This window comes from Myotis brandtii, unplaced genomic scaffold (genome assembly GCF_000412655.1).
Source record: "Myotis brandtii unplaced genomic scaffold, ASM41265v1 scaffold191, whole genome shotgun sequence".
NCBI classification, from domain to species: domain Eukaryota; kingdom Metazoa; phylum Chordata; class Mammalia; order Chiroptera; family Vespertilionidae; genus Myotis; species Myotis brandtii.
In genome coordinates, this window is record NW_005357115.1 from 8,272,848 (window position 1) to 8,298,665 (window position 25,818).

Consider the following 25,818-nt stretch of genomic DNA (forward strand, 5'->3'; position numbering starts at 1 on the left):
CCCCAACCCCCTGATCGGCCCTGCTCTGTGTGTGACAGGGGGTGGCGCCGCAACCTCCCCATCGACCCTGCCTTGAGTGTGACAGGGGGCGGTGCCCCAATCCCCCAATCGGCCCTACCCTGAGCGTGACTGAGGGTGGCATCGCAACCTCCCGATCCGCCCTGCTCTGTGCAGGACGGGGCGGCGCCCCAACTCCCAATCGGCCCTGCTCTGAGCCTGACCAGGGGTTGCACCTAGGGATTGGGTGTGCCCTCTGCCACCCGGGAGCAGGCCTAAGCCAGCAGGTCATTATCTCCCGAGGGGTCCCAGACTGTGAGAGGGCACAGGACGGGCTGAGGGACCCCCCTCCCCCCCGAATGCACAAATTTTTGTGCACCGGGCCTCTAGTAAAAGCATAATATGCTAATTAGACTGGACAGCTGAATGACCTTCCGGATATCATTCCGGACATCCTTCCAGATGAAGCTGCAGTGGTGGGGGCCGAGGCAGAGGCAGTTAGGGGTGATCAGGCAGGCAGGTGAGCGGTTAGAATCCAGCGGTCCTAGATTGTGAGAGGGTGCAAGCCAGACTGAGGGACCCCCCACCCCCATGCATGAATTTCATGCACCGGGCCTCTAGTCTATATCTCTATCTCTATCTCTATCTCTATCTCTATCTCATTATATCTATATCTATATCTATATCTATCTATATCTCTGAATAGGGCCTCAGGATTTTGAAAAATGCCAATGCACTGAGAACTTTTTCACTCATCAGTGCCATTTGTCATGCATTTTTTTCCTGCGTGTACTTGGATGTCCCTGGTGGGAGGAAGTGCTCCTGTGTCCAGTCATGGCACCCAAACTAAGAACAAGTGGCATCTTAAGCTGTGTTGAGTATGGATCTTCTGATTCTATTATTTGTGGACTAAGAACCATCTGAAGTAAGAAAAATGGATTTTGTTCTCACAAATGTGACTTTATCCTTAGAGACATATCTGATAAGTTATAATTCTTTGGAAAGGAAAGTATGTTCTGAATTCTGAGGAACCACAGTGCCCATGAATAGGAGTTGGGAAAGAACAGTTACATTATGCACATTTCTTTTGTAGGTTTGGGTTTGCAAGGATCCTTCATAAATTCTTATTCCCTCAGGTTCTTTGCCTCCACTTGGGGAGAGGTAAAGCTAAAAGGGCTAGGATACTTTGCCTTCTGTCTTAGGTTCTGGACAAAAAAGATATATGTTAATGTGCAAAACTGTGAGAATGACAGCCCACTCCTGCTTAATTATATCTTTTCTAGAAAGATATTCTATTGATAAATTTGCCATATTATAATATTAACTAATTTTGAATTACTGAGTTTAAAAATAATACATATGCTTAGAGCAAGATTTAAAGAAATGCCAACATACAGGTACAACTGGTTACATTGGTCACTAATCTTCTCCCTCTGTACTGTGGCCCAGGAATCCTTTTTCTGTTGTGTTTGTGTTACACGCAATGGGCAGGTACTCATTAGTTTCCAAAAGCTCCTTTTACCTTTTTCTTTTTTAAAAAAAATATATTTTATTGATTTTTTACAGAGAGGAAGGAAGAGGGATAGAGAGTCAGAAACATCGATGAGAGAGAAACATCGATCAGCCGCCTCCTGCACACTCCCCACTGGGGATGTGCCCGCAACCAAGGTACACGCCCTTGACCGGAATCAAACCCGGGACCCCTGAGTCCGCAGGCCGACGCTCCATCCACTGAGCCAAACCGTCAGGGCTACCTTTTTCTTTTTTAACCTCCATGGTCTTGATGATTCTGCTTCCTCTGCTTACCCTTTGCTCTGCCTAACCCCACTCATCTTTTAAAGCCCAACTGGACACAACCTCCTTTCTCAACCTTCTTTTCCTCATTTTAACTTTTCCTTCAACCTTCACATCACAGGCCAATCAGAATAAAATTTCCTTCTTTATTCTTAGAATAGTTGCTTTTACTTTGCATGTCTTTTATTCTGTTTGTATTTTAGTTAATTTTTTTTGCTTTCCCATTCTCTCATACTTGCCACACCTTCATCAACTCATTCCAACACACACACACACACACACACACACACACACACACAAATTCCAATTACCAAGAACATATTAAGTGAAAGGATTAAGTATTATTCATCTATAATTTTTATTCTAATACTGTGCACTCTGAATATATGCCTTTGATTTTATTATTTTCCTTCTCACATCCAATTCCTCTGCTAGTCTCTTTCAAACCTTTTCCTTTTTTCTCTAATTAACTTATATCAAATACTGTGCTTAGCTTTATTCTTAAGTATGTGCTTATCTCTACTATTTCTCCCTCTCCCTCTCCCTCTCCCTCTCCCTCTCCCTCTTAACCCTCACCCTCACCCTCACCTCCCCCTCTCCCTCCCCCTCCCCCTCTCCCTCTCTCTCCCCCCTCCCTCCCCAGCTGGTCATATTATTGTTTTGGAAAGGATGAAAATTCTTTCCAGACTGAAACTTACCTTTTGTACACATTGGCATATTAAAAACATACGTATATATTTTTAAAATAATACAACAATGTGTGGAATAGAAAGATAAAATGCTTTCCTTACAGATGTAATTGCAGTTACTGGTTCCCTAAAAGTCATCTGTTCATCTGATTTCCAAGGATCTCACAAACACTTGGGGAGCCCCTAGCACCCTATTTCTTGGCCGTCTGGGGAAGTGGCTACACTGCCACTCAGGCTCCTGGCACAGAATATTAGAAGGTAGTTCACTAATGACACAAAGTGCATTAAGAACTTTCCCAGAAGTCAGAGGGAATAACTCAAGCTCATTAAAAAAACGTGATTGTTCCAAGAAAATGAGAAGTCATCTTATGCTCAGCGTGGGGCTGAACGGAGCTGCTTCGCATAGTTCTCAGGGAAGATTCGTATCTTCCTGGATTCAGCCTCCTTCCTGTCTTTTTCTTTCGGCAACAAAAGCCTTGCCAGGCAATAACTAGCTTTATTGATGCGTGAGCTATTCTGTCCTTCGGAACAGATGTTGCATCACAGGAGACCATCATTCAAAGAGCAATTTTAAATACTTGAATCACACCACAGCTTCATACATTATTAACACGATTCCATGTTGTGATTCTGAAATGCAAAGATGGGCCATGAGAGAAAAACACAGAACCAGGGAGAAATTTAAATGGTGAGATGCCATAGTTACCCAGACGAAAAAGGAGTATCCTGTTATGAGAGAGATGATTAAATGAAAAACCAAACGGTCTTCCACTGGATTTTGTTTTTCTCTACTTACAGAATTAGATTTTCAAAACTCAGTCCCATGAAAGAATTTCTTCCCACTGTGTGGATGTGTATATTGTCTTGAACATCTCTAGAAGAAAGTGCAGATGGATTAGATGTTTAGTTAGCTCCACTCATGTGACCTTTCGACTTTTAGTTACTTGGCATAACGTAGTCTTTAGCTGAGGTAATGTTTCAATCATTATATCTGAACAATGATGAGTTCAAAGTTTGGGAAATAAATGACATCTAAGTTATCTTTAGTATATTAGTTATTAACAATGGAATTATATACATGTAAGACGTTCTCTTTGAAAGTTTTCTCAGCTAATTTCACTGTGTTAAGGTCCTAACATTTATTTTTCTTGTCTCCACAGCTGGTGTCTGCTCAAATATGACAAAACACCTAAGCTGACCTTTCAGCTCCATCCCAAACTCCTCCATTCACCTTAGTTGGGCCTTCATCTTCCTCCCACCTCCATCCCCTTCTTATGCCAGTTTCCTGTCTTCTGTTCTCCTGGGGTCACAGGAAAATGTTATTGGTTTTTCTCTCCTGAACAAAAGGCTGGAGAAAGTCTCATTTTCCTGTCCTCCCTGTGGGGTCTGATCTAACATATAAACGTAGAAGTAGTAAATTGCTCAGAATAATGGGAGAAATTTTGGGAGATTCTCTATCTTTCTTTGTCCCTCCCGATCTCCATTTCCCCTCCTTTCTCCTTAGCTGCTTATGTTCTCACCGCCCCCCCCCCATTTCCATTTCCTTCTGGGTCTGTTCAGATTCTTACAACTTCACATTAGACATTGCCTTTCTCCTCCTTTTTCAAAATCAGGTGCCTTGAGAAAAGGCAAATATATTATGTCACTAATATAGTTTGAATTTGTTTGTCAGGTGGTTTCTTTAATCCTGGAGCAGCATGGGCATTCTGGGGGGAAGAAGAGAGGATGGTGGAAGACAGGGACGTTTCAGGGGAAACCATATACCAGGCACTAAATAGCGAAGGTAGGAGAGACTGCTTGGTTTGCTATAAGCCGGCTCTGTTGACACCTGTCTTATTGAGGAGCCTGCTGACTTCCTCCAGACTGAGATTAGAGGCCTTTAGGTAAAACCAAGGCCACTCGCTGTTTGCCTTCCTATCTCTGCTCAGCCAAAACAACATATTTGGAAGATGCAGAATAAACAATGCGTATTACAGGCCCAGAGGCTGATGGGCAAGACAGCTCCCAAGTAAAGTGTTGGTAACCGCTCAAGGAGAAACTTACAGTAGAACCTTTTGGAGAGATTGAATCTTGTGAACAGTTGGAAAGTGCTTAATACCCGTGTTGGATATTAACCTAGAGAGAGAGAGAGAGAAAATGAGAATGAGGTAAAATAAAACTGGCTATTTTAACAATTGCTAAAGTATAAGCTTTTTATGTTTAAAATATTAATTTTGAACTATTAGAAAAATGTACCAGAAAATCCCATAATAGATATAAATCATGCTTACATTTTCTATTTTAAGGTTTTAACTAAGGCCTAGTGAGCTATTGAATCCTTAGAGAAGAGAAACGTGCACCTCAGACACCCAGGGGCTAGTATGCTACAATGCAGACTTTTTTTTTTTTAAGATTAAGAAGTCAGTATGATCCAAAAGATTAACCAAAGAACTTATATGCATATATGCATAACCAATGGGCACAGACAATAGTATGGTGAAGGCCCGGGGTGGGGGGCAAGTATGGGCCACAAGGAGTCAATGAGGAAAAAGGGGACATCTGTAGTACTTTCAACAATAATGATTAAAACCAAACCAAAGCGTGCGATTTTCAACTAGATAACAAAATTTTCCCAAATCATTTTTTTGTTTCTAATCTCCTCACATTCTTTGGAGAACTGTCTCTTCTCCATTTCAAATTATTCGGTTGAGATTAGAGCATGAGTTCCATGCCTCTCCACAGCAGAGTATGCATGTAACTGTCTCCTGGGAAAGGGTTGGAGTCTGGTTAGAGTCGAGTCCATTGAGAGACAGTCCGTGAATTTCTACAGCTGAAATTGCAGAGCTAGTATATATTTGATAATATGAGTTCAGAGAGTTTGATTTGGGGGGAATGAAACCGGGAGGGAGGAAAGATAAGTAATACCAGGATAAGGTATTGAATTGGCCACCACAATTGGTGACTGGTACTTAATGCCAAGGACTTGATTTAGAAGTTTTCAAAAAGGATCTCAGAACTGTTGCTCTGAATAAGGGACAAGGGAAAGCATTTATCTATAGACTACTATTTCCTGTTGGTCCAATGTGTCCTGATGGTCTGAACTCTGCTTCTGCCTCACACACTGAGAGTGCCCAGTGAGTTCCTACTGGGTATCTTAGAGTGGTATGAAAGAGTGGTAATCCCCAGGATAGAGTGGTATACAAGGCCAGCCTGGGTGCTGTTCAGTTTGTACCTGCATTGAGCTGGTTGACATTTGGGTGAAGCTGGGTGACACAGCAGTGGTGAAGAAGGTTTTCAAGTGGCATCTGAGAGTTGTCTGACACTGTTCCTCAGCGTTTCCCTCACTCTTGTGAGTTACTCAGAATCCTTCCCATACCTCCCCGCTCCCATTTACCTTTCCTGTGTGTGGCTTCCTAAGCCAGAGTTGGTCATGATTCCTTCAGTCTAAAGAACCTTCACTGGTGCTCTCATCATTGTGAAGGATTGTGTTTTGGGGGGGCTTATGGTTTTAGAGTAGTGTTTGGTGTCTTGTTCTCTGTATTTAAAGAGTCAGGGAATTCTTTCTATGGGCTCCCTGTAATGGTTCTCAAATCTTTTGGTCCCTCTTCATTCCCAATTATCTATATAGAACCCATCTTGGTCAATTCTTCTTTTGATTATGTACTTCAGCAACCCTTGAGATGGTCTTCCAATGCTTTTTATTTGGGGGAAGGGATTGTTAACATGCTATACCTAGCACCTGCGAATTTATTTCTGTTCCTGAAATTTTGCCTTTTCTAAAATGTCATATCAGTACAATTATATATTGTGAAATTTTTGAATCTGGCTTCTTTCACATAGTATAACGCACTTGAGATTCTTCCATGTCGTGGTGTGTTCATTGCATTTTATTGTTGAGTAGTAGTCCATTGCATTGATATACCATAGTTTATCCATTCACCTTCATCATGAAGGGCACATAGGTTGTTTCTACTTTTTGTGGTCATATAAAAAAAGCTTTTTAAAACATTTTTGTACTGTGGGAGGAGGGAAGGGAGGGAAGGAAAACATTTTTATTGCGTAAATAACTGAGTGGGATTTCTGGCTAGTATGGTAAGTGAATGCTTAACTTTGTTAGAAACTGCCAAACTGATCTCCAAAGTGGCTGTACCATTTTGCTTTCCCACCAGCAATGTATAAGAGTTCTAGTTGTTCTATATCCTTTGGTTATTTTAAAAAATATATTCTTTGAATATAAAAGTAATATCTATTTATTGTGAGACTTATGGAAAAATTTGGGAACATCTTCAGAAGAAAGTAAAAATCATCTCTAGTTTCACTACTGAGAGATAACTTCTGTTAACCTTCGGAGTTTGATGTGTCATCCAGAACAATTAGCTTTCATGGTTGCTTTCTATAACCTCTGCGATTCTACTCATTCCCAACAGAAACATTGCCATAACTAAATACCTACTAGCTTGGCACAGTCCTACTCCACATTTGTTATTTAATCATAGCAGCCTTTTATTTTTAGATCTCTTCTCATGTGTCTATGCAACATTCCCTTAATGAAACATCAAAACAAGGATCACATTTAATATTTTCTGACAATCTATTAAATCTGTGTGTAGATTTGGAATGCATTATGTGTTCATAAAATATTGAGTTAATTGGTTGATGTTTCAAAGATGTTTCTTGCTTTTTTTCACCAAGAATGTATCAAAATCCTAGTTAACATACTTGTCAGGTATCACTGCTACTGGAGTAATTAATCTTAAACAGAGGCAGGGAGGTTTGGAGGCCAGGGATCAGGAGAACCAACATGCCAACTCTGGCCTAAACTGGACACAAGCCATTTCATATCTCTGGACTGGAAAGGTTGTGGACTGACTGAGTAATATCAAGTTAGACACCTCTGTGCCCTGTTTTACATCCTGCCTGGTTTCCTGCCTCCTGTCTCACACTTTCATAACTGGGCCCATTTAACTCAAACTTGGCTCAGTCTCCATGGAAACCAGACTCCTCCTTTCATAACTGGGCCCATTTAACTCATACTCAGCTCAAACTTGGCTCAGTCTCCATGGAAACCAGACTCCTTAGCAATCAAGGGGAATTTAATGAGCCCAAGGGCAGGATTTTAAAGAGTTCATCCCTATTAGCCTGGCTGCATATTCTGTTTTGACCTAATATTCTGGTTTAACAATTGGGCCCTGGTCCTATTCTCAAGGCAAGTAGCAGAGCCTCAAAGCTAGCAGTTCTGGTGCTAGAGGATGGGTTCAAGTCCTGGCTATACCACTTTTTAAGATGTATGGCCTTAAGGGGATACCTGAAGCTTTTAGCTCCTTCACCTTGTATCCAGGGAAATGATAAATTTACCCTACAGGAGAACTTAGCACCACATCCAAGGTCATGATCCAGCCTTATATTCCATTTGCCATAACTGAGACCCATCTGATATCCGTTTTCCCCTAGGAGCATGACCTTGCTTTTCCTTAGTTCTTCTGGGTACTGCAATGCTGTTTCTAGATCTGGTTCTTCATTGTCTCCGTGGGCCTTCCATGATGCCTGAGTGGTCTGGCTTGTTATCTGCTGCCTGATGCTTCTTGCGTCTTTTTGGAACCACTGGAAGCCACAGCTAAGTCTCCCAGATTCTTCCTTCCTCTTTTCTCTAACTTATTCCTCTTCCTTCTGTTACACCTGCCTGGATCCACCTTTTTCTGTCTGATTCTGTTTAGTCTCTGGGTCCTGATCATATCATCACCTAGAGGTTTGTTGGCCATCTCAAGGGCAATTACTACAAAGACTTGACAAAATTGAAAGTGATTTATACATTTTTAAAACAAACATACAAGTGATACAAATTTATTGACTTTTTCTGTGATGAAAAATGGTTGTCCAATAGTGTTAAAAGACAGATATTTTCAATTAGACATATTTTATTTGTATCTTTAAGTGAGAGGTGATGTATCAATGAGGAGGAATAAAACAGCATTTGAAAGAAATCTGTGGCATAGAAAGCATTTTTAAAAATGCATGAAAATGGTTAATTTATTGCTGAAAATAATGCATGTCATCATTTATGAACACTTTTGCATATTTTTAAAAACAAGGAAATACAACTTTGTAACCTATTTAAGTTTTTATTAGGTTTTGCCTACTTTCATGAGAATTATAAAAGTGTACATTTTATGGATTGTTGGTAAGAACATCTGATTGACATTAGGAAAGAAAATATACTGGCTAACTTTCATAAAAATATTTGCATAAAAGTTTAGGAGTTGAACACTAAGCATGAGTCAAGGATGCAGCTATAGGCTTGCATTCCATTGTATCTACTTATTTCAGTGAAGTTTTGTTCTCAGCTTTGACAGCCATTGAAATCTAGTATTGATATGACCTGTGAATTGCTTTTCTCAGTGTTAAACAAAGGATCCTATATAATAAAATCCTAATATGCTAAGTGTCAGGTCGTCCAGTTGTCCATTCAACCAATCAAAGCATAATATGCTAATGATATGCTAAAGCCGCTCAACTGCTCGCTATGACATGTACTGACCACCAGGGGGCAGATGCTCCAACTGTTAGGTTAGCTTGCTGCTGGGGTCTGGCCAATCGGGACTGAGCGAGATGGGCCGGACATGCCCTGGAGCTTTCCCGCATCCCTCCCAAGTCCTGATTGGGCACCAGTGGGGTCCCTTGACCTGGCCTGCCCCCTCTTGCAATTTGAGCTGAGGTGGGCCCCCCCCCCCCCCGCCAAGTGCAAATTTCGTGCACTGGGCCTCTAGTTAAAAATTAATGAGGCACATCCTATGACATTGATTTCTTTAAAGTCTTGTTATTATAACAAATATAGTGAAAGTAAAATAGGCTTTTTGTGCCATATAAAATGGCATATGAGGCAAGATGTAAATGTAAAAGCATATTATTTAATTCATTTTTATTTATACTTTAAATATTATTTTTGTGTATATTTTGTAATGCACACATTTATACTGCAATTGCATGTGCATCTGCTTATAAATAAATACAATTATTTTGGGACAAGTTTTCTTTCTTTTTTTTTTTTTTTGGCTGATGGGGTAAGGAATCAAGACTATATTGTCCAATGCATAGGATGTTTTGCTTGGGAAGATAAGCCTGAGATTCTGAAGGGCTGCCAGGAGGAAATGGTAATAGATTTGTGCTGCGATGCTCTGGAAAGTAGGATTAATAATAATAATGGCCAACATTTATTGAACACTTCCTCTGCACCAGGCACCGCGCCACGCACTTAACATTGATTATTTTATTTATTCCTCTCCTTTACCTTAGGAGACAGGTATCATTACCATCCTCATATCAGAGTGGAGGGGGCCCAGCTGAGTGAGCTCAGGTATTTTTGGATGGCCCCCTTTAGATTACAGCCTGGAGCGGTAAGAGGCTCTGAAAAACTTCTCTGTAGTTGTACAGAACACATTAGTCACAGGATGAGATCCCTACTCCTAGCCCAACCATTAACCTCTACACATACCATTTCCAGGTAAAAAGAAACCATGTTCTTTAATGGCCAACCAAATCAAAAGGAAACGAAACTGAAGATGAACCTTTGATAAAAGGTGTGTTGTTTTTTTTTAAATATATTTTATTGATTTTTTACAGAGAGGAAGGGAGAGGGATAGAGAGTTAGAAACATCAAAGAGAGAGAAACATCGATCAGCTGCCTCCTGCACACCTCCCACTGGGGATGTGCCCGCAACCAAGGTACATGCCCTTGACCGGAATCAAACCTGGGACCCTTCAGTCCACAGGCCTACGCTCTATCCACTGAGCCAAACCGGTTAGGGCAAAGGTGTGTTTTTTAATGTACAAAAAGAAGTTTGTGTTGGGCTATTTTTCAGCTCTCACTATTGGTTATTTGTTCTTTCAGCTTGGAGCATGCTACCGGATCCCTTTGGGGCTAGGGCGATCTCAGTGTATCAGGATGTCAAAGTCCGAGTTTTCCTTGACACACCAAACTATGAGAGGTGCTACATTCCAGGTTTCTGGCATCCAGTTGCACAGTTTTTAACCGCTCATTCCTATTGGACATGAAAACAGTATAGAGACCTTGTGAGAAGGGTTTCTGGAGACAACTGTGAATTTGCCCTTCCCGCCATGGGGAAAGGTGGGAGCTGCTTCACTTGGGTTGAGAGAAGGACTTTAAGAAGACCAGGTGGCAAGGTGCATGGCTGTCCCCTCCTGTTTGGGGGGGCCCAGTGACCAGTATCTGACTTGGGCCCAAGCAAGAGGCTGGCTAAAGTGGCAATAGCTTAGCCGGGATCGGCAAACCGAGGCTCGAGAGCCACATGCGGCTCTTTGGCCCCTTGAGTGTGGCTCTTCCACAAAATACCACGTGCGGGCATGCACATATAGTGCAATTGAAACTTCGTGGCCCATGCACAGAAGTAGGTATTTTGTGGAAGAGCCACACTCAAGGGGCCAAAGAGCCGCATGTGGCTCATGAGCCATGGTTTGCCGAGCCGCAGTTTGCCGACCACTGGAGTGGACTGCTATTTAGAAAGTAACTGGAGTCCTAGGACCTAGTCACAGTTCTGACCCAGCCTCTAACAAGAAAAGACTGGAAAATAACCTTGCTTCATATTTGTGTAGCATATATGACCCACAGAGTTATTTTAGAGTACCTCATCTGACTTCACAGTGATTTTCTAAGATGAGCAGAATTATGATTTGCACCTTATAGAGAAGGGAGGCAATGCTCACAGAGAGTAAATGAATCGCCCAAATGTCTAGACTTGAACAAGAAAGAATAACAGTTAATGCTTACCAGTGCCCTTACTTCCATATTAGGCACCATTGTAAATGTCTTTCCTACAATAAAGTCATTTAATTTTGCCCACAACTCATGAGGCAGGTATTATTAGCTCCATTTTGTATATGAGGAAACTGAGGCTTAGAGAGTTTCAGTTAACTTGTCTCTTAGAAGGTGGAAGAAGAAAATCTAGGCATTCTGGTTCCCATGCCTCTTGCTGATTTCTTTCCATTATACCACATTGGCCAACAAGGACTTTCAAAACCTAAAGATCTCTCCAGGTTAGACCTATGCTAACAGAGCGTTGCCAAGTGCTACTCTTTTGAGACCTTCCTGGATGCTGATGTAAGAATAACTTTAATCAAACTATTAATTCGTGGTAAGCAGTTACTTTTAAATTACATAGGGGAGTTGCAGAAGAGTTAATATTTTAAACAGTTTGCACACCCTTCCCCAAACTCATTTCTAACATTAATTATTTAGAAAGCTACTTCTTAGGTATATTTCAATTTAGCCTGTGTAGGTGCTCACAGGTCCTAAATGGCAAACGTGAATGAAGTGTCAACATTGTGCTCAGAACACTAGGTCCACTTGCATAGGTGTCATTCACACCCTACTCCTCTCCAGGTATGTGGTGCTGAGAGCAGGACATACTGGGTGGGCGTCAGACATTCCTGCCTTCAGTTCTCGGTTCTATCAAATACATAATCTCTGAGTTTCAAAAAAATCCTTATTTGTGAATCAGGGAAAATACAGGCCTCACTGTTTTGGACGACTGGAAGATGAGATGAATTGTGTGAATGAGATACCTAGTGTAGGGTCTGCCATTTAGTAAGTAGATGCTCAACAAGTACCATTTTCCCTGCTCTCCTGCCCCAAGATCATTTCTTACGTCCATTCTGTGAGTTTGGGCAATTCGGTCATCTCCAAACCTCAAGTTTCCCATCTGTAAAATGGAGCCATCCATAAATATCTCACAGGGCTTTTAAAAGTCTACATAGGTTGATACAAAGTGAAAGTACTTCCTAAATTATGATTCTGTTCCCTATCCCTACACCACCCAGCAATGCTTCGAGCGATTAGTAGGGCTTGCACTCATTTGCTGTTTTGAACTTTTAAAGTTCTCCCACTCTGACTCATCTCCTCCCTTTCTTACATCGGCTTGAAGGACAGAGGGTCATTCTTTTTCTCTCCACTTCACTCAAGGCCCAAAGAAGCCTGGTTCCTTGTTTACAAGTTCTCACAAGCAGGGGCAGGACTGAGACCTGGGTGTGTGGCTCTCCTGTAGGGAGAAGAGCTTCTCCTGGTGTCCTGCCCAGTGAATCTGTGTTCTGGTGGCTGCTGTGGTTTGGCTCTTGTCTAGAGAGACTGCACTGGGTGAGCTTTGTGAGAGAGGCTGCTGCCTAATTTCTTCCCATGCACGTCTCCCAAACATCCTGCTCCCTCTTCCTAGCACTACTATCTTTGAATCCCCAACTCATGGCCTCTAGAACTAGACATTATTTGTGGGGTGTTTGGTGTGGGTGAGCTCATGATTAAACGGCAGCAGATTGTACAATATCTGCTGGAGATGAAAATTCTCTTCCTTAGAGCAGTGTTCACATGCTGTAATGTTCACATGCTGTAATGCCCCAAGATATTTCTCTAAATTTGTTGCTGCAGTGTTCACATGCTGTAATGCCCCAAGATATTTCTCTAAAAACAGCAGCTGCTACCCTCCACCACCCAAATAGAAAGGTTCAACCCAAACACGTTCCCATTGAGGGCCCCCTGTGTGGGGCTGACCTGTGGCAGACGCTGTACTGTGACATAGCTTTGGCTTTAGATTAGAGGTCAGTGGAATCAGGTGGTGACTTCTGTCACTTCATTGCCCTCAGTCCTGAGCCAGCTGGACCGCATTCCTCCTGCAGCCGGGCCATGGAGAAGACAGAGCACATCTGCCCAGATGGACAGACTGACTTTGGGAGCATTTGGCTAGAATATGCCTGTGTTCACACCCATTGTGAAGGGTAAAGCAGAGGAGGTGAATGAGGGCAGAGAGGAAAATAATGGGTCCCTCAATAAGTCTGGCAGAGGATTTGAGAACAGGTGCACGAGAGGTCTAGATCACAGCCAGGATCCTCTGGAAGAAAAACATGAATAGTTGAGGGCCTTTTTTGTGCCTAGCACTGGGGATATAGAGATGAAGAAAACCTGGTCCTGACCCTGGAGTGGCACAGAATCTGGTAATTGGAGTTGACACTTTCCCCCCTCTCATTGTCCAGCCTACCCCTGCTGCTCACTGTACTTCCCAGCCTCCTCTGGCCCATCTCTGCTTCAGAGTCTGCCTTCATCCCTACAGAGATGTGGCTGATAGTTCCTGTATTCACTCTAAATCTTAGTGTGTGGCCTCTCCCAGGGATAACTGCAAATCTAAAAGGGCCTGGAAGGTACAATAAAGCCATAGAAAACTTTCAACATGGAGGCTGCAGTGGTGGAAGAAGCAGCAGCAGTTTATTTTCCATGGGGGCTGGGATTCTCCTGACGCCCCTTCGGATCCTGCTCACTAAGCTGTCTTCCCTCCTGCCTGTGCCTGAGGCAGGCGCCCAGGATTTGTGATTTGCCTCTCCAATGCCCACTGGGGGCTGCCTGCCTCCTAAGCCTCACCTCCACATGCGGGACCTCTATGGCCCTGCTGGGGCTGGCTGTGCTCATCCGTGAGGGACCGAAGTGGCAGGGGTTCATCCTACCATCCTTTAGCTCCAGGAGTTGAGCTTTGGAGAGTAATTGGTAGCTAGTTTAATGTGCCCCTAGGATCTCAGCTGGAATCCTGGAGAGGAGCCTGAGCTGGGAAATAGTGGTCTACAAGATGCTGGATCCTCTTGTCTCGGGGAGGGGCTTTTTCCTTCCATACTGGGTCTGAATATGCTGAACTCAGGACAGACAGCGACACTGGGAGTCCCAGCTTGATGAAGATGACAATTAGACACCAAGGCTTAAAGAGGTCATCGAAGATGTAGAGTCCATTTTTCTCATTTGACTAACCTCATGAAACATATTCTGTTATTTCCATTTTGCAGATGAAGAAACTGAGACTTAAAGGGTTTAGTCCAGCGGTTCTCAACCTGTGGGTCGCGACCCTTTCACAGGGGTTGCCTAAGACGGTTGGAAAACACATATATAATTACATATTGTTTTTGTGATTAGTCACTATGCTTTAATTATGTTCAATTTGTAACAATGAAATTGGGGGTCACCACAACATGAGGAACTGTATTAAAGGGTCGCGGCATTAGGAAGGTTGAGAACCACTGGTTTAGTCCATCATTGTCTGGGGGTGATACTAGCAACGAGGAAGAAATTGGGCTGATTTTACACAGTTAATCTGAGACTCCTTTCTCTCTGAGCCTTCTCTAGACTTGTCCTTATATCTGATTTCTGTTGATGACAGAGACAGATCTTATTTCAAAATAATTGTGCTGAGGATACACGTACCTCATAAGAAGGTGTAGCCTGAGAAAATATAATTCAGAGACTCTGCAGGTGGGTGGAGTAGATGGTTACCTATATGCTATATGAGTGGCTCCTGTAGGGACTTATCTCTCTCTCTCAGAGCCCCTTGCCTGGGAGTCTATCATGATCAGTTCTTGGGCTTAGCATTGCCTTTTTCAGGCTTCTTTTTTAAAAATACAAAATCCCCTGGAAGGAATATCAAGACCTGAACATATTGATGTGAGTTATTGGATCAACTAATTATCTTGCAGATGGAAAGGACCTGGTCTTCTTGCAGGAGAAGGCACACTGGGCAGGTTAGAGGAACAAGGACGAGAGGTTACTGGCATAAAAATGTCACCTTCTTTCAGATCAGGCCCTCCGACGAGAGGAGGTCCTGCCCTCCTTGAACTGACATGTTCAGGCTAAAATCTGGCCCTGAACTTTAGTGTTCCAGAAGGGAAATCTGGCCGTACTTTCCTCGAGTTGACAATGGCAGGCAAAGTTGGCTGTGCTAGATAGATTACTGATAAAAGAAGCAATTGTATAATTTCCATTGTGCCCTAACATCCTCGTAGTCATGACAACATGTTTAGATACTTATAATGCTGACAACCAGGGAGGTGGCTAATAATTTCTTCCCAATCATCACAGTCCCTGTGTAAGATGACTTCTGGCCCAGACTGAATTCTTGATGAGTGCTGTCTGCAGGATGATTCTGTGTGGAAAGCACTGGGGTTTACGAGATGTGAGTGGGCAAAAATCACTGCAGTCACTTGGTCCATGTCTGACATAGAGGTGAATCATATACCAGTGATAGTTGTGCGGAAATGTGTCTCCCATTACCTTTCTATTTCTCCATTAATGTACCCCTGGATTATGGCCACTTCCTCTGAGCAGGACTCCCTTGAGTGTGTCTATACCCTGCCAGTAGTCAATCCACAGCCCAAGTCACTGTCACCTTGCCACTCTTCTACTCAAGAATCTCTATGGCTTTCTCTTTCCTACTGAATTAGACCTAAACGCCTCTGCCTTAATGTTTTTCCAATCTTACCAAACCCAATCTACCCAAATATATTCATAATTATTTCTCTCCAGTGCACACCTTTAAAAAAATCTTTATTGTTGAAAACACTGCATATGTCCCATTTTTATCCCCTCCAGCCTGCCCCCACCCCAGGTCTTCACCACCCTATTGTCTCTGTCCCTGGGTTATGCATATATGCATACCTTTTTAGTTGGGACCCAGTTTCTCCCCATCCTCTGCCTATTCCATAATGGTTCTTTCACATTTTTGTTTTTACTCAACTATTTTTTCCATAGGAAGTTTCTCCTTCCTTACTATCTTTTTAAAGTTTGCCTATCCTTCAAATTGCAGCTAAGTTCACTTTATTCCCAAGAAGCTTTTTCTGAAGAGTCCAGCCAAGGCATTGGGTTAGTACTCTTGTCTATTACCAGTACCACATAGCTCTACAGATGTGTTATTATTTTCAGCGGTTAATGGTTGATAGTCTTTCCCCCCCAGAAGACTGTGTTCCTTGAGGTGAGCCAGAGCTGTCTACAGATGTCTGCTGTATCTCTCACAAGGCCCTCCATCCTTTCTCAACCACCCTTTCTAAGGCATCACTCTCCGCTTTCTTTGCTTTATTTTTCATTATACCACTTTCACCACATGACATTATAGCATTATTTATCTCCTCAAATGGTAAGCTCCATAAGGGTAGGGGCTCCATTTGCCTTGTCATCTTTTGTACACCCAACATCCACAACAAAGCCTCGGATGTACTATGACTTCAATAAATGAATGTTGACTGAACAAATGAGTTTGCATTCACTGGCCAATTCACATCCAAAATGATGCAGAAATGGGGAGGCACCAACCCTTTCCACCATGTGTGTGGCTGCCATAACATGTAAAATTTAACTCCAGTATATATCCTTTCCAAGCCACCATAGAAAGCGTTGCTGAATAGCTAATGTTTCAGAGTAATACAGTCTGTAGGGGCACTGCACATTCCTTTCAGAAGAGCCCACTGACCAGGGACCACAGGCAAGGCTAGCGTACTTCTATAAAATGCATATATTCTCTTACTGTGCTGCTTACTCTTTGGATTGCTGTGAGGTTTAAATGCAATGAAGTATGATTTTAAAAAAGCATTAAATTGTAAATCAACATAAACATGGGAAGCATTAGCTAACCAGCTGGCAGTGTGAAGAACTGAACTTTATTTTGATGGAGATGGTAAGAGAGATTGTGGACCACAAGGTTGGAAATAACAGTACAAGGAAGTTAGGAGCCCTCCATTAGAACTCTGCAGGATAATGTACTGTTGTTTGTTGGAAGGATGTTTATGGATATCTCAGGAGTTCAGTAAGAAGGATGCCTTTGTCCTTAGAAAAATACAAATGATGTATTTCCATGTTTGAATGCTGATCAGTGGATTCGATCCAAAAGAAACAGTTAAAGAGGCCTTCAAAATCTTATAAATATTGGAAAGGGAAGGAGATACCACCATCATCACCATGATTATCATTGAATTAATCCCTACAACAGTCTCAAAAGGTAGGTATTATTATTCCTTTAAAAAGAGGAGAGAACTAAGGTACAAAGAGATGAAGTTCCTTACAGGGGCTCCCTTAGCTAATAAATCACAGGGCCAGGAATTTAATAAGAATTGCTAACATTTACTGAGAATTTTCTAAATGTCAGTCATTCTTCCAAGTACTTCATTTAATGCAAGTACTTCATTTAATACAAGGATGCAGACAGTGCTATTCCCAAGTTAAAGAAAGTAAGACTGAGACTTAGAGAAGTTAAGCCAATTATCCAAAGTCACACAACGAGCAAGGGCAGAAGCTGACACCTGGCCCAGACAGGTGGCAGTGGAACCTGTGTGCTTCCTTGCTACTGTATACTACCTCCTCAGTCCCTGCCCTTCGTGCCTTTGCCATGCAATGTCCAACAAATGCTTTTATAACAAGAAAAGTTACTTTCATTATCCCCACAAACCAAATGAAAGAGGAATGAAGGAAAGACAGAGAGGAATTTAGGGGCAGGAAAGAAATAGCCTGAATTGCTGAGGTGAGTCCCAGTGAAAGAATCTCCAGGAATTATCCCCAACTGGAGAAAGCAGAGGGCATGGTTGCCCTTAGCAGATATCCTAAGGAGGTCTGACAGGCCCACATGTGAGTGGAAGGTGATCATCAGTTAGATGGGGCCTACCAGTGTGTGTGAAGGGTTTGCTAAGATGGGATTATGGTTTATTGAGTAGCAAAAAGCAACATCCAGCTGCCTGAGAATTACATTGACAGGATGCAAAGGCAAGAGAATATTGTATGAACCTTATTTATAGATCAATAGGTAATCTTTCATACACAAAAGGTCAACTTCAGGAAGGTGGAGTGATACAGAGAGAAACATTGCCTGCAAGTACAATATTGTTGTAAAAAAATTCACCCAGGTGAATTCCTTGATATATATTCCTTTAGTCAAAGTACATTTCTTTATTCATGAGTGTTTTCCCTAACCACTTTGGGTTCCTCAGTGAAGTATGAAGGCAGTGATGAAGAATACTGATTTCTGGTTGTCTTGAACGCTGTGCCATAAAATGATCAACATAAAATGGAAGAAAAACATTTCTCAGTGTGTGTGTGCAGCAATTAGGATGCTCAAGTCAAATGACAACTCACCCCCATGCCTTCTACTTTCCTGCTTTGGTGGCTGTAATGATAGGCATTTATCCTGGCTTAAGGAAATAAACAACTCTTCAGTTCCACTGGTCCCTCTGATTTCTTCATCCATTGTGTGTGTGTGTGTGTGTTGTGTGTGTGTGTTTTTCTTTTCTTTTAGCATGTACTTCATCATCCAAAAGAATATCTGAAATCGTTGCTGTCTACTTCTGCCTGGTTGCTGGATGGTAAAGTTATTTATGACTTCTGCTCAGACACTAAGTGTGGAAGGAAGCTTAACTGGGCTTTGTTTCCATGATATAAGCTTTCAGAGTAGAGGACCAACCATGAATTTAGGTGATTCCTCATTGCAGTTGGGAAAAATATTTCTGATTCTTGAATAGAGATATTGCTAATGTCTTTGGATTCGTAGGGTCACTGGATGCCACATCCTGGGGAGGAGTGTGCAGGTGGGAAAGGCCCACCTTGGGAAATAAGTGAAAAAGGCTTAAGATGAACAACCCTTTGTCTCACCTTCCTGATGCAGATTTGCGTGGCAGTGGATGTGACAGACTTTTGGACACTGTAGAATTATGTAAGGATTTTTTTTTTGGAGCAGTCATGGAAAATCCTTTGACAATGACAGAACTCCAAACTGCTTACTAACTCTTTTCTCTTCCCAGTTAGAAAGCACATTTTAAATGCTCCGTGAACAATATTCTACTCTCAGGAAAGGATGGAGCTGGAGTCGGTCACCTCCAGCTTTGTCTGAATGTGATAGGGAGCCAGATGGGAATGGGGAGTACTCAACACCTCAATGTGAGAAAAGGACACCAAGGAGAGGCTGGATGCGATGACAGATGACACAGATTTCAGCCTCTTCCAGAGTCAAAGTCACACCTTTGTCCTCTGAGTTCTGCCAAAGTTTCCTCTTCTTCTATGCCCACATCCTTCCTAGTTCCTCCCCAGACCCAAGCCCCTAGAGAAAAGGTCAAGGGTCCTTGTTAATAAGAATGAATGGTGCTGGCCACAAGTGGGGGACAATATTGGGGTCAAATTCTGCATCAATGATTGTTTTTTGAAAATGTTATTTTGCAATGATTCTTTTTTTTAATTTTTATTAATTCTTCACCTAAGAATATGTTTTTATTGGTTGAGAGAGAGAGAGAGAGAGAGAGAGAGAGAGAGAGAGAGAGATATCAGTTGCTTCCTATAGACACCCTGATCAGGGATTGAACCTGCAACTAGGTATGTGCCCTGACCAGGAACTGAACCCACAGCCTTTTGGTGGATGGGAAGACACTCCAACAAACTGAGCCACCTGGCCAAGGCTGCAATGATTCTTCATCTCTTTATTCATCTGCTCCCAGTCTACCATTTTCACTGTTATTCATGCTATTATTATCATGGGCTATGGAATATGTGTGTGAGGGGGTGGTTTTCTTCTTGGGTTTATCCTCTGTAGCAGTGCTTTTCACTAGCCATATGTGATAGTATGTAAACTGGGGTGCCCCTTTGCATGTCCTAGGGTACTCTTGCTGTTATTGAAGGGTCTGTGCCTCCCAGATTTCAATCAGACTTTTCTAGGAGAAAAGAGAGAAGGAGAGAGGGATAGTAGTTGGGAAGTAAAGGAGGAGGGAAAATGAAATGAAAGAAACTGCGTAACAGGCACTAATTTATATTTGTATAGTTCTTTACAGTTTGTATACTGAAAAACAATTTTGCAAAAATGTTTTTGCAGGCATAGTCTTATTTGGTTTTCACAACCACCCAATTTATAGATAAGGAAACAAAGTCTTAGAAAAGGTAATAGGCAGTCTAGCTAATAAATATCTGGAATCTAGTCCTTCTGAGTATATATATTTTCTTTTCTATACTGCTTAGGCATGTCCCAAAGTTCTCATTTTGAACTCATTCCAAACACTCTAGGTAAAAGCTAAAGGTCTTAGCTTTTCAATACTTAACTATTCAACACTTATAGGAATTTCCCTGAGGATAGACTTGTAGACTTTGGTTGATCAGAAATAATCATTCTACAAATAATAGTATATTTTAAAATGTCTTTTGAGAACTTTTAAAATATTTTGTAAAAAATGTTTTCATATATAAATCTCACTTGAGGCTCATGAGAGCCATGTACATCCCAGAAGTGCAGTGACTGGCCCAAGAGTAAGTGGTATGGTCAGGATTAAGCCCTAGATTTTCTGAGTCTAAGACCCATACCTTATTTGTTAATCCACATTTCCTCCACTTCTGTGCCTAATCTAGGCTAGCCTCTGCAGAGAGTATAGCAAAGTCCATTTAGGGAGCCAAGACTCCCAACTCTGAAACTAGAAGTGACCATAACCCTAACTTTGAGCAGGACTGCCTACATAATTGATGGGGTTCAGTGCAATATGAAAATGCAGGCCCCCTTGTTCACAAATGTTTCTTTCAAGACAAAGCAGCAGAGAACTAAACCTAGTCTGAGGTTCTCAGAGTGTAGGGCCCTTTTGAGCACAGGGCCCTGTGCAACTGCACAGGTTTTGTGCCAACCAAGCAAGTCCTCCAACTGACAATTAACTCATAAGTGGATGACCTTGTTTTGTTGTTGTTGTTTTTTTCTCAGATCCAGGTCATATGAACTCTCTTCTGATTAACTCAAAAGTGGATGACCTTGTTTTGTTGTTGTTTTTTTTTCTCAGATCCAGGTCATATGAACTCTCTTCTGTGAAATTGTTTATTCCTTCAGTCAGTCTCCATTCACTACGGCACATAATGGCCTAGTGTTCCTTAGTATACCTACTAACTCCAGTTCTTATAGATCAAAATTTAGGGACAGAGACATAACGTCAATAGTAGCTAATATGTATTGAGCATTTACTATGTGACAGATACTGTGCAAAACTTTGTATGTGCTTTAAATTGATTGCCAACATGGCCTCAATTCTGTCATTCCCTGTGTTCACATACCTGGTGTTGTGACTTCAGCTTTTCCCATCAAGAAGAGGAGTCTGTTTCTGCCCCTCTTGAACCTGGGCTGGTCTCGAATTGCTTTGGCTCATAAAATTCACCAGAAGTGATGGTGTGCTAGTTCAGGGGTTAAGTCTCAAGAGGCTTGAAAGCTTCAGCTCTCTCTCCTGGAATCCTAGGCTGCCATGAGGACAAGCCTGTGCTAGCCTGCTGGAAATGAGCACCACTCGGAGGAGAGCTGTCATTTCAACTGAGACCATCCAGATCAGCCAGCCTCCCGCTGACCTGCCAACTATCTGCAGATGCATGAGTGAGCTAAGCTGAGGTCGGGAAAACGAGAGTTCTGTCAGCAGCACCATTCCTCTGATCAACTCACAGGTGAGAGAGGATAAATAGTTGTTGCTTTAAAACTCTTTCTTATAGGGTAGTTGGTTATGCATCATGATTACTTAATAAGTAACAGATTTATTATTTCTATTCTCTCAACAAGGAAACAAGCTTGTCTGAGATAAATAATGGGCCTAGAAAAAGTTTGCTCTGTAGCCCAAATTCTTGTCTGTTATTTTGTGGGGCCACGTCATAGCATCCAGGGCTCTGTCAAGCCCTTGGCTAATTTAAAAGCCATTTAAAGTAGAAGAAGCAGTAATTTGCTGATGGGGGCAAGCCCGAGGGATGGAGCTCAAACACCAGGAATTTCTCTGCTGATCAATACCATGTCTATTATTAACCAAAACTTACAAAATCAAACACTGTAATCTGTCAAAGAAAAAAATGCATATATGCAGAACAGAGGAGATGATGTCTTTGAGGTCGAGGTTGCAAGGTAAGTGCTAGCAGAAATTTTGGCTGCATCGCATTAACACTAAATTAAGACTGAGTTCTGCAAGAGGTCTGTGTGACAGCCCATTAATGCAAATGGCATTCCTTGTGATGTCTGTTTTAGTAAATGAAAACAAAATGCAATTATATTAGTGAAATTCACTCATTAAACTCAACTAAAGTTCACCAGCAAGTGTCTCTCCACCTCCACTTCTGCCTCACATCTTTGATAAAAAGCAACTGCTTCCCAGAGTAGCAAGTGGACATTTTGCTAAAAGAGTATTACACACACTTTGATCATAGAGGGGGCACCAGAATACAGGAGTTCTTACAAATATCGGAGGTTGGGCAGGTTCTGGAAGGCATCAGGGTCGATGTACAGCAGGTTGTTGGCCTTTTCAATTCTTCTGTAAAAGAACATGAACATAATCTCAACAGTAAGGAACATTGTAGTATTTTTCACATTATGCAGAATATATCAAAGTCATCCATCCATCCATCCATCCATCCATCCATCCATTTATCCATCTATTGTTTCAATAAAAATTGAGCACACATGCAGTGCCTTTTACTATGCTAACCCACACAAACTAAATATTAACTCTGTCCTATTTAACTCTCACCACCAAAGTCCTCCTGGTATGTCCATTAGAGGCAAACAAAGCCCTGGCTGGGTGGGTCATTTTCACCCTGAGCACAGCTGAGCCTTTTACTAGTAAGGATCTCCCAGGGTGTGAGGATGCTAAGAAGATAGGGATGAGACCAATATGGGGAATGGAGCTTTTGTATGGTCAGAAGACAAAAGATAAGGGGATGGAAAACAACAAAATGGGGTGGAGAACAAAAGAGTGAAGAGGCAAAGGAAGACAAAGATTGGGGGCAAACAGTGGGCATCTCTGGTTTTAACCCTGAAATCTGAGCAGTCAGTAGCTCAAGATATGCCAGTGATTCTCTTCCTGCTATAGACTGAGGCTGCTCCCTTGTGGCTGGTGGGAGGTGGTGACTTCTCCAGGTTGGCCTGTGCCATGTCCTGATCAATAGTTTGGAGGTGAGCATGTTCGCATTTGTATTCCAACAGAGAAGTTGCCATTTCCTCATCTTGCTGGATCAATGTATATTTGCAGAAATGCTCTGTGTTAATTACTTCCTCCCTGTTTCATTAGCTTTTATGTTGTAGTAACTTGTAGCTACCAAGATCCACGTACCAGTTAATTGATCATTTTAAGTATAGTCAGTGCTACATGGGGGTGAGCACCTCTCCATGTAGGAAAGAGCTGTCCCATTAGCTCTACTACCATTGCATAGGGGGATGTCTGCTTGACCCTGCTCAGAGGGCTGTCTGCTGTGTGGTTCATTTCTCTGATATTTCCTGTGGGTTCTGAGACTCTGATCATGTCTCCTTTTCCCACTAGGGGAAGGAGAGGCCAAGCAGAGAGAGGAGAAAGGATGGAGCAGGAGGGCAATGGGAAGAGGAAGGAAAGGCAGCAGTTGCAGAGGATTGATGACAATGAAGGAGAAAGAGGGTGGGGGGGCCGAGTGGGTGGTAGGAAGGAAAAGGGAGGGAGAGTCTGCCAAAATGGACAGACTGAGTGTCTGTCTTTCCTAAACAAAGTGTGTGTGTATGTGTGTGTGTATTACATGCTGGTCATTAGAGACCATATATGTATGTATATGTTTATTCCCTACTGATACTTGGCAAATACTTAATACTTTTTAAAAAGATACAAGAGTCGAGAGATTTATGTTCAAGTTCTTATCCTCCTGTGGATTTTGCTGGGTGACTCTAGCCAAGCCTCATAACTTCTCTGTGCCTTTCATCACTCATCTGTAAAATTAGAAGAGTGATTTGTTGACTCCCTGTGTTTCATGAAAATTTTGTGATATGTTAATGTATACGCCATAGAAGAAACCTTTGCAGTAACATTAGTTGAGAGCCGTTTAATATAATATCTTTCTTGGAGATTCCAAGTGTATATCCTCATATTACAGGTCCTGAGAAGTTTTCCTATAGTAAGTGAATCTAGATTGATTTTCCCAATGTTTCCTAGTCTTATTTGACCATATAATCTCCCATTCTTTTTTAAACACAAAAAATTCCTGAGTGTTTAATGATACGCCGTCTACTTTGGAAAATTCTGGACTAGACCATTTCTAAAGTGTCTGCTAGCCTATGATTCTATGAAGTAATTTATGGTCATTATATGAAACAGAAGTGGATCTGTGTGAGTACTGACATATTGTAACCTAGAATGTCAACAAGAGAAAGGAAATTTGATTGGAAGAGTAGGGGAAGCAAGAATCATTGACACACTCACGCCAGTTGATGTGTTAGATCTAATTTACTTTTATCATATCATACATTTGTCACAGTGATATTATGAGGCATGCAATTATATTGTTCCCATTTTATAGATAAGAACACTAAGGCTCAGAATGATTTTGTATCTTGGCCAAAGTTTTTTTTTGTGATTATATGACATAGGCAAGTATTCAGACTAGGACTACTCATCTTCAACTATTGGCTTTTGACTGTGGAATAACTTTGAATTTATATCATACATTTGTCACAGTGATATTATGAGGCATGCAATTATATTGTTCCCATTTTATAGATAAGAACACTAAGGCTCAGAATGATTTTGTATCTTGGCCAAAGTTTTTTTTTGTGATTATATGACATAGGCAAGTATTCAGACTAGGACTACTCATCTTCAACTATTGGCTTTTGACTGTGGAATAACTTTGAATGAGAGGATGAGGTGGAGATACTTGCTGGCAGTCTCAGAGCCAAGTTCTTGGGTTTACTATGCAAACAACTCTGGGAGTAGGGGAAATGGGGTATGACTAGGTTCTGGATTGGTGCCTGGACACAGGCAGAGTGCCCTTTGGGCTGACTTTCATCTTAAAATGAAATTATAGTATGGATATGAGGACAGAGCAGAGCCGGGAATAGAAGCAGACTTTCAGGTGATGGTCAAGAACAGTCATGAGCAAATCCCATAGGTTCTTGCTTACATTTCATGTAATTTGGGCAGATTGGAGAACACATTCGCCTCTATCACTTCCAAGACATCATTCTGTGAGATCTCTCTGTGAAGAAAGATGTATAATTCAAGTCAGTTCAGTTATACTCCATAAATGGACTCAGGGCTTAGCATAGAGGCTGGTGGTTAGGATGATTCATGAGACTCACAGAACACTTTTCTGCCCTCCATGAAGTCAGCTGTAATAAAACGAAAATATTTGATGCTAATACTTGCAGAACAATGGGAGAACAAACCCAAGGCGATGCCTCACTTTACAGGCTTTTCAATCAATAGATGCAGCGACTGAGTCTGCAGAGGGAAAGAGCCTTGCTTAAAGATATTTAGGGAATGTGTAGGATGAGAACAAACTTTAAGTTACCTCCACTGGGGGTTGGTTAACTTTTTCTATAGGGCCAGGGAGTAAATATTTTTTGGTTCAGCAGACCATTTGGTCTCAGTTGCAACTGCTCAACTGATAATTTAGGGCAAAAGTAGTCATAGCTAACACGTAAATGAGCATGACTGTATCCCAATAAAATCTATACTAATAAAAGGGTAATATGCTAATTAGACCGGGAGACCTTCTGGATGTCCTTCCTGACAAAGCCATGGTGGCGTGGCCGAGGCAGAGGCGGTTAGGGGCAATCAGGCTGGC

The 25,818-nt window shown here is 41.9% G+C and overlaps 1 protein-coding gene across 1 annotated transcript in view; it reads right to left on the reverse strand.

Moving 5' to 3' along the window:
- Window positions 1-25,818, reverse strand: part of FSHR (follicle stimulating hormone receptor) — a 136,623-nt gene that overhangs the window by 18,423 nt on the left and 92,382 nt on the right. The window contains exons 3-6 of the mRNA XM_005864852.2: window positions 25,153-25,227; window positions 22,470-22,544; window positions 4,524-4,595; window positions 3,277-3,354 (exon numbers count right to left, since the gene is read on the reverse strand). Of these exons, the coding sequence (XP_005864914.1) occupies window positions 3,277-3,354; window positions 4,524-4,595; window positions 22,470-22,544; window positions 25,153-25,227 (300 nt within the window). The remainder of the gene's footprint in view (window positions 1-3,276; window positions 3,355-4,523; window positions 4,596-22,469; window positions 22,545-25,152; window positions 25,228-25,818) is intronic.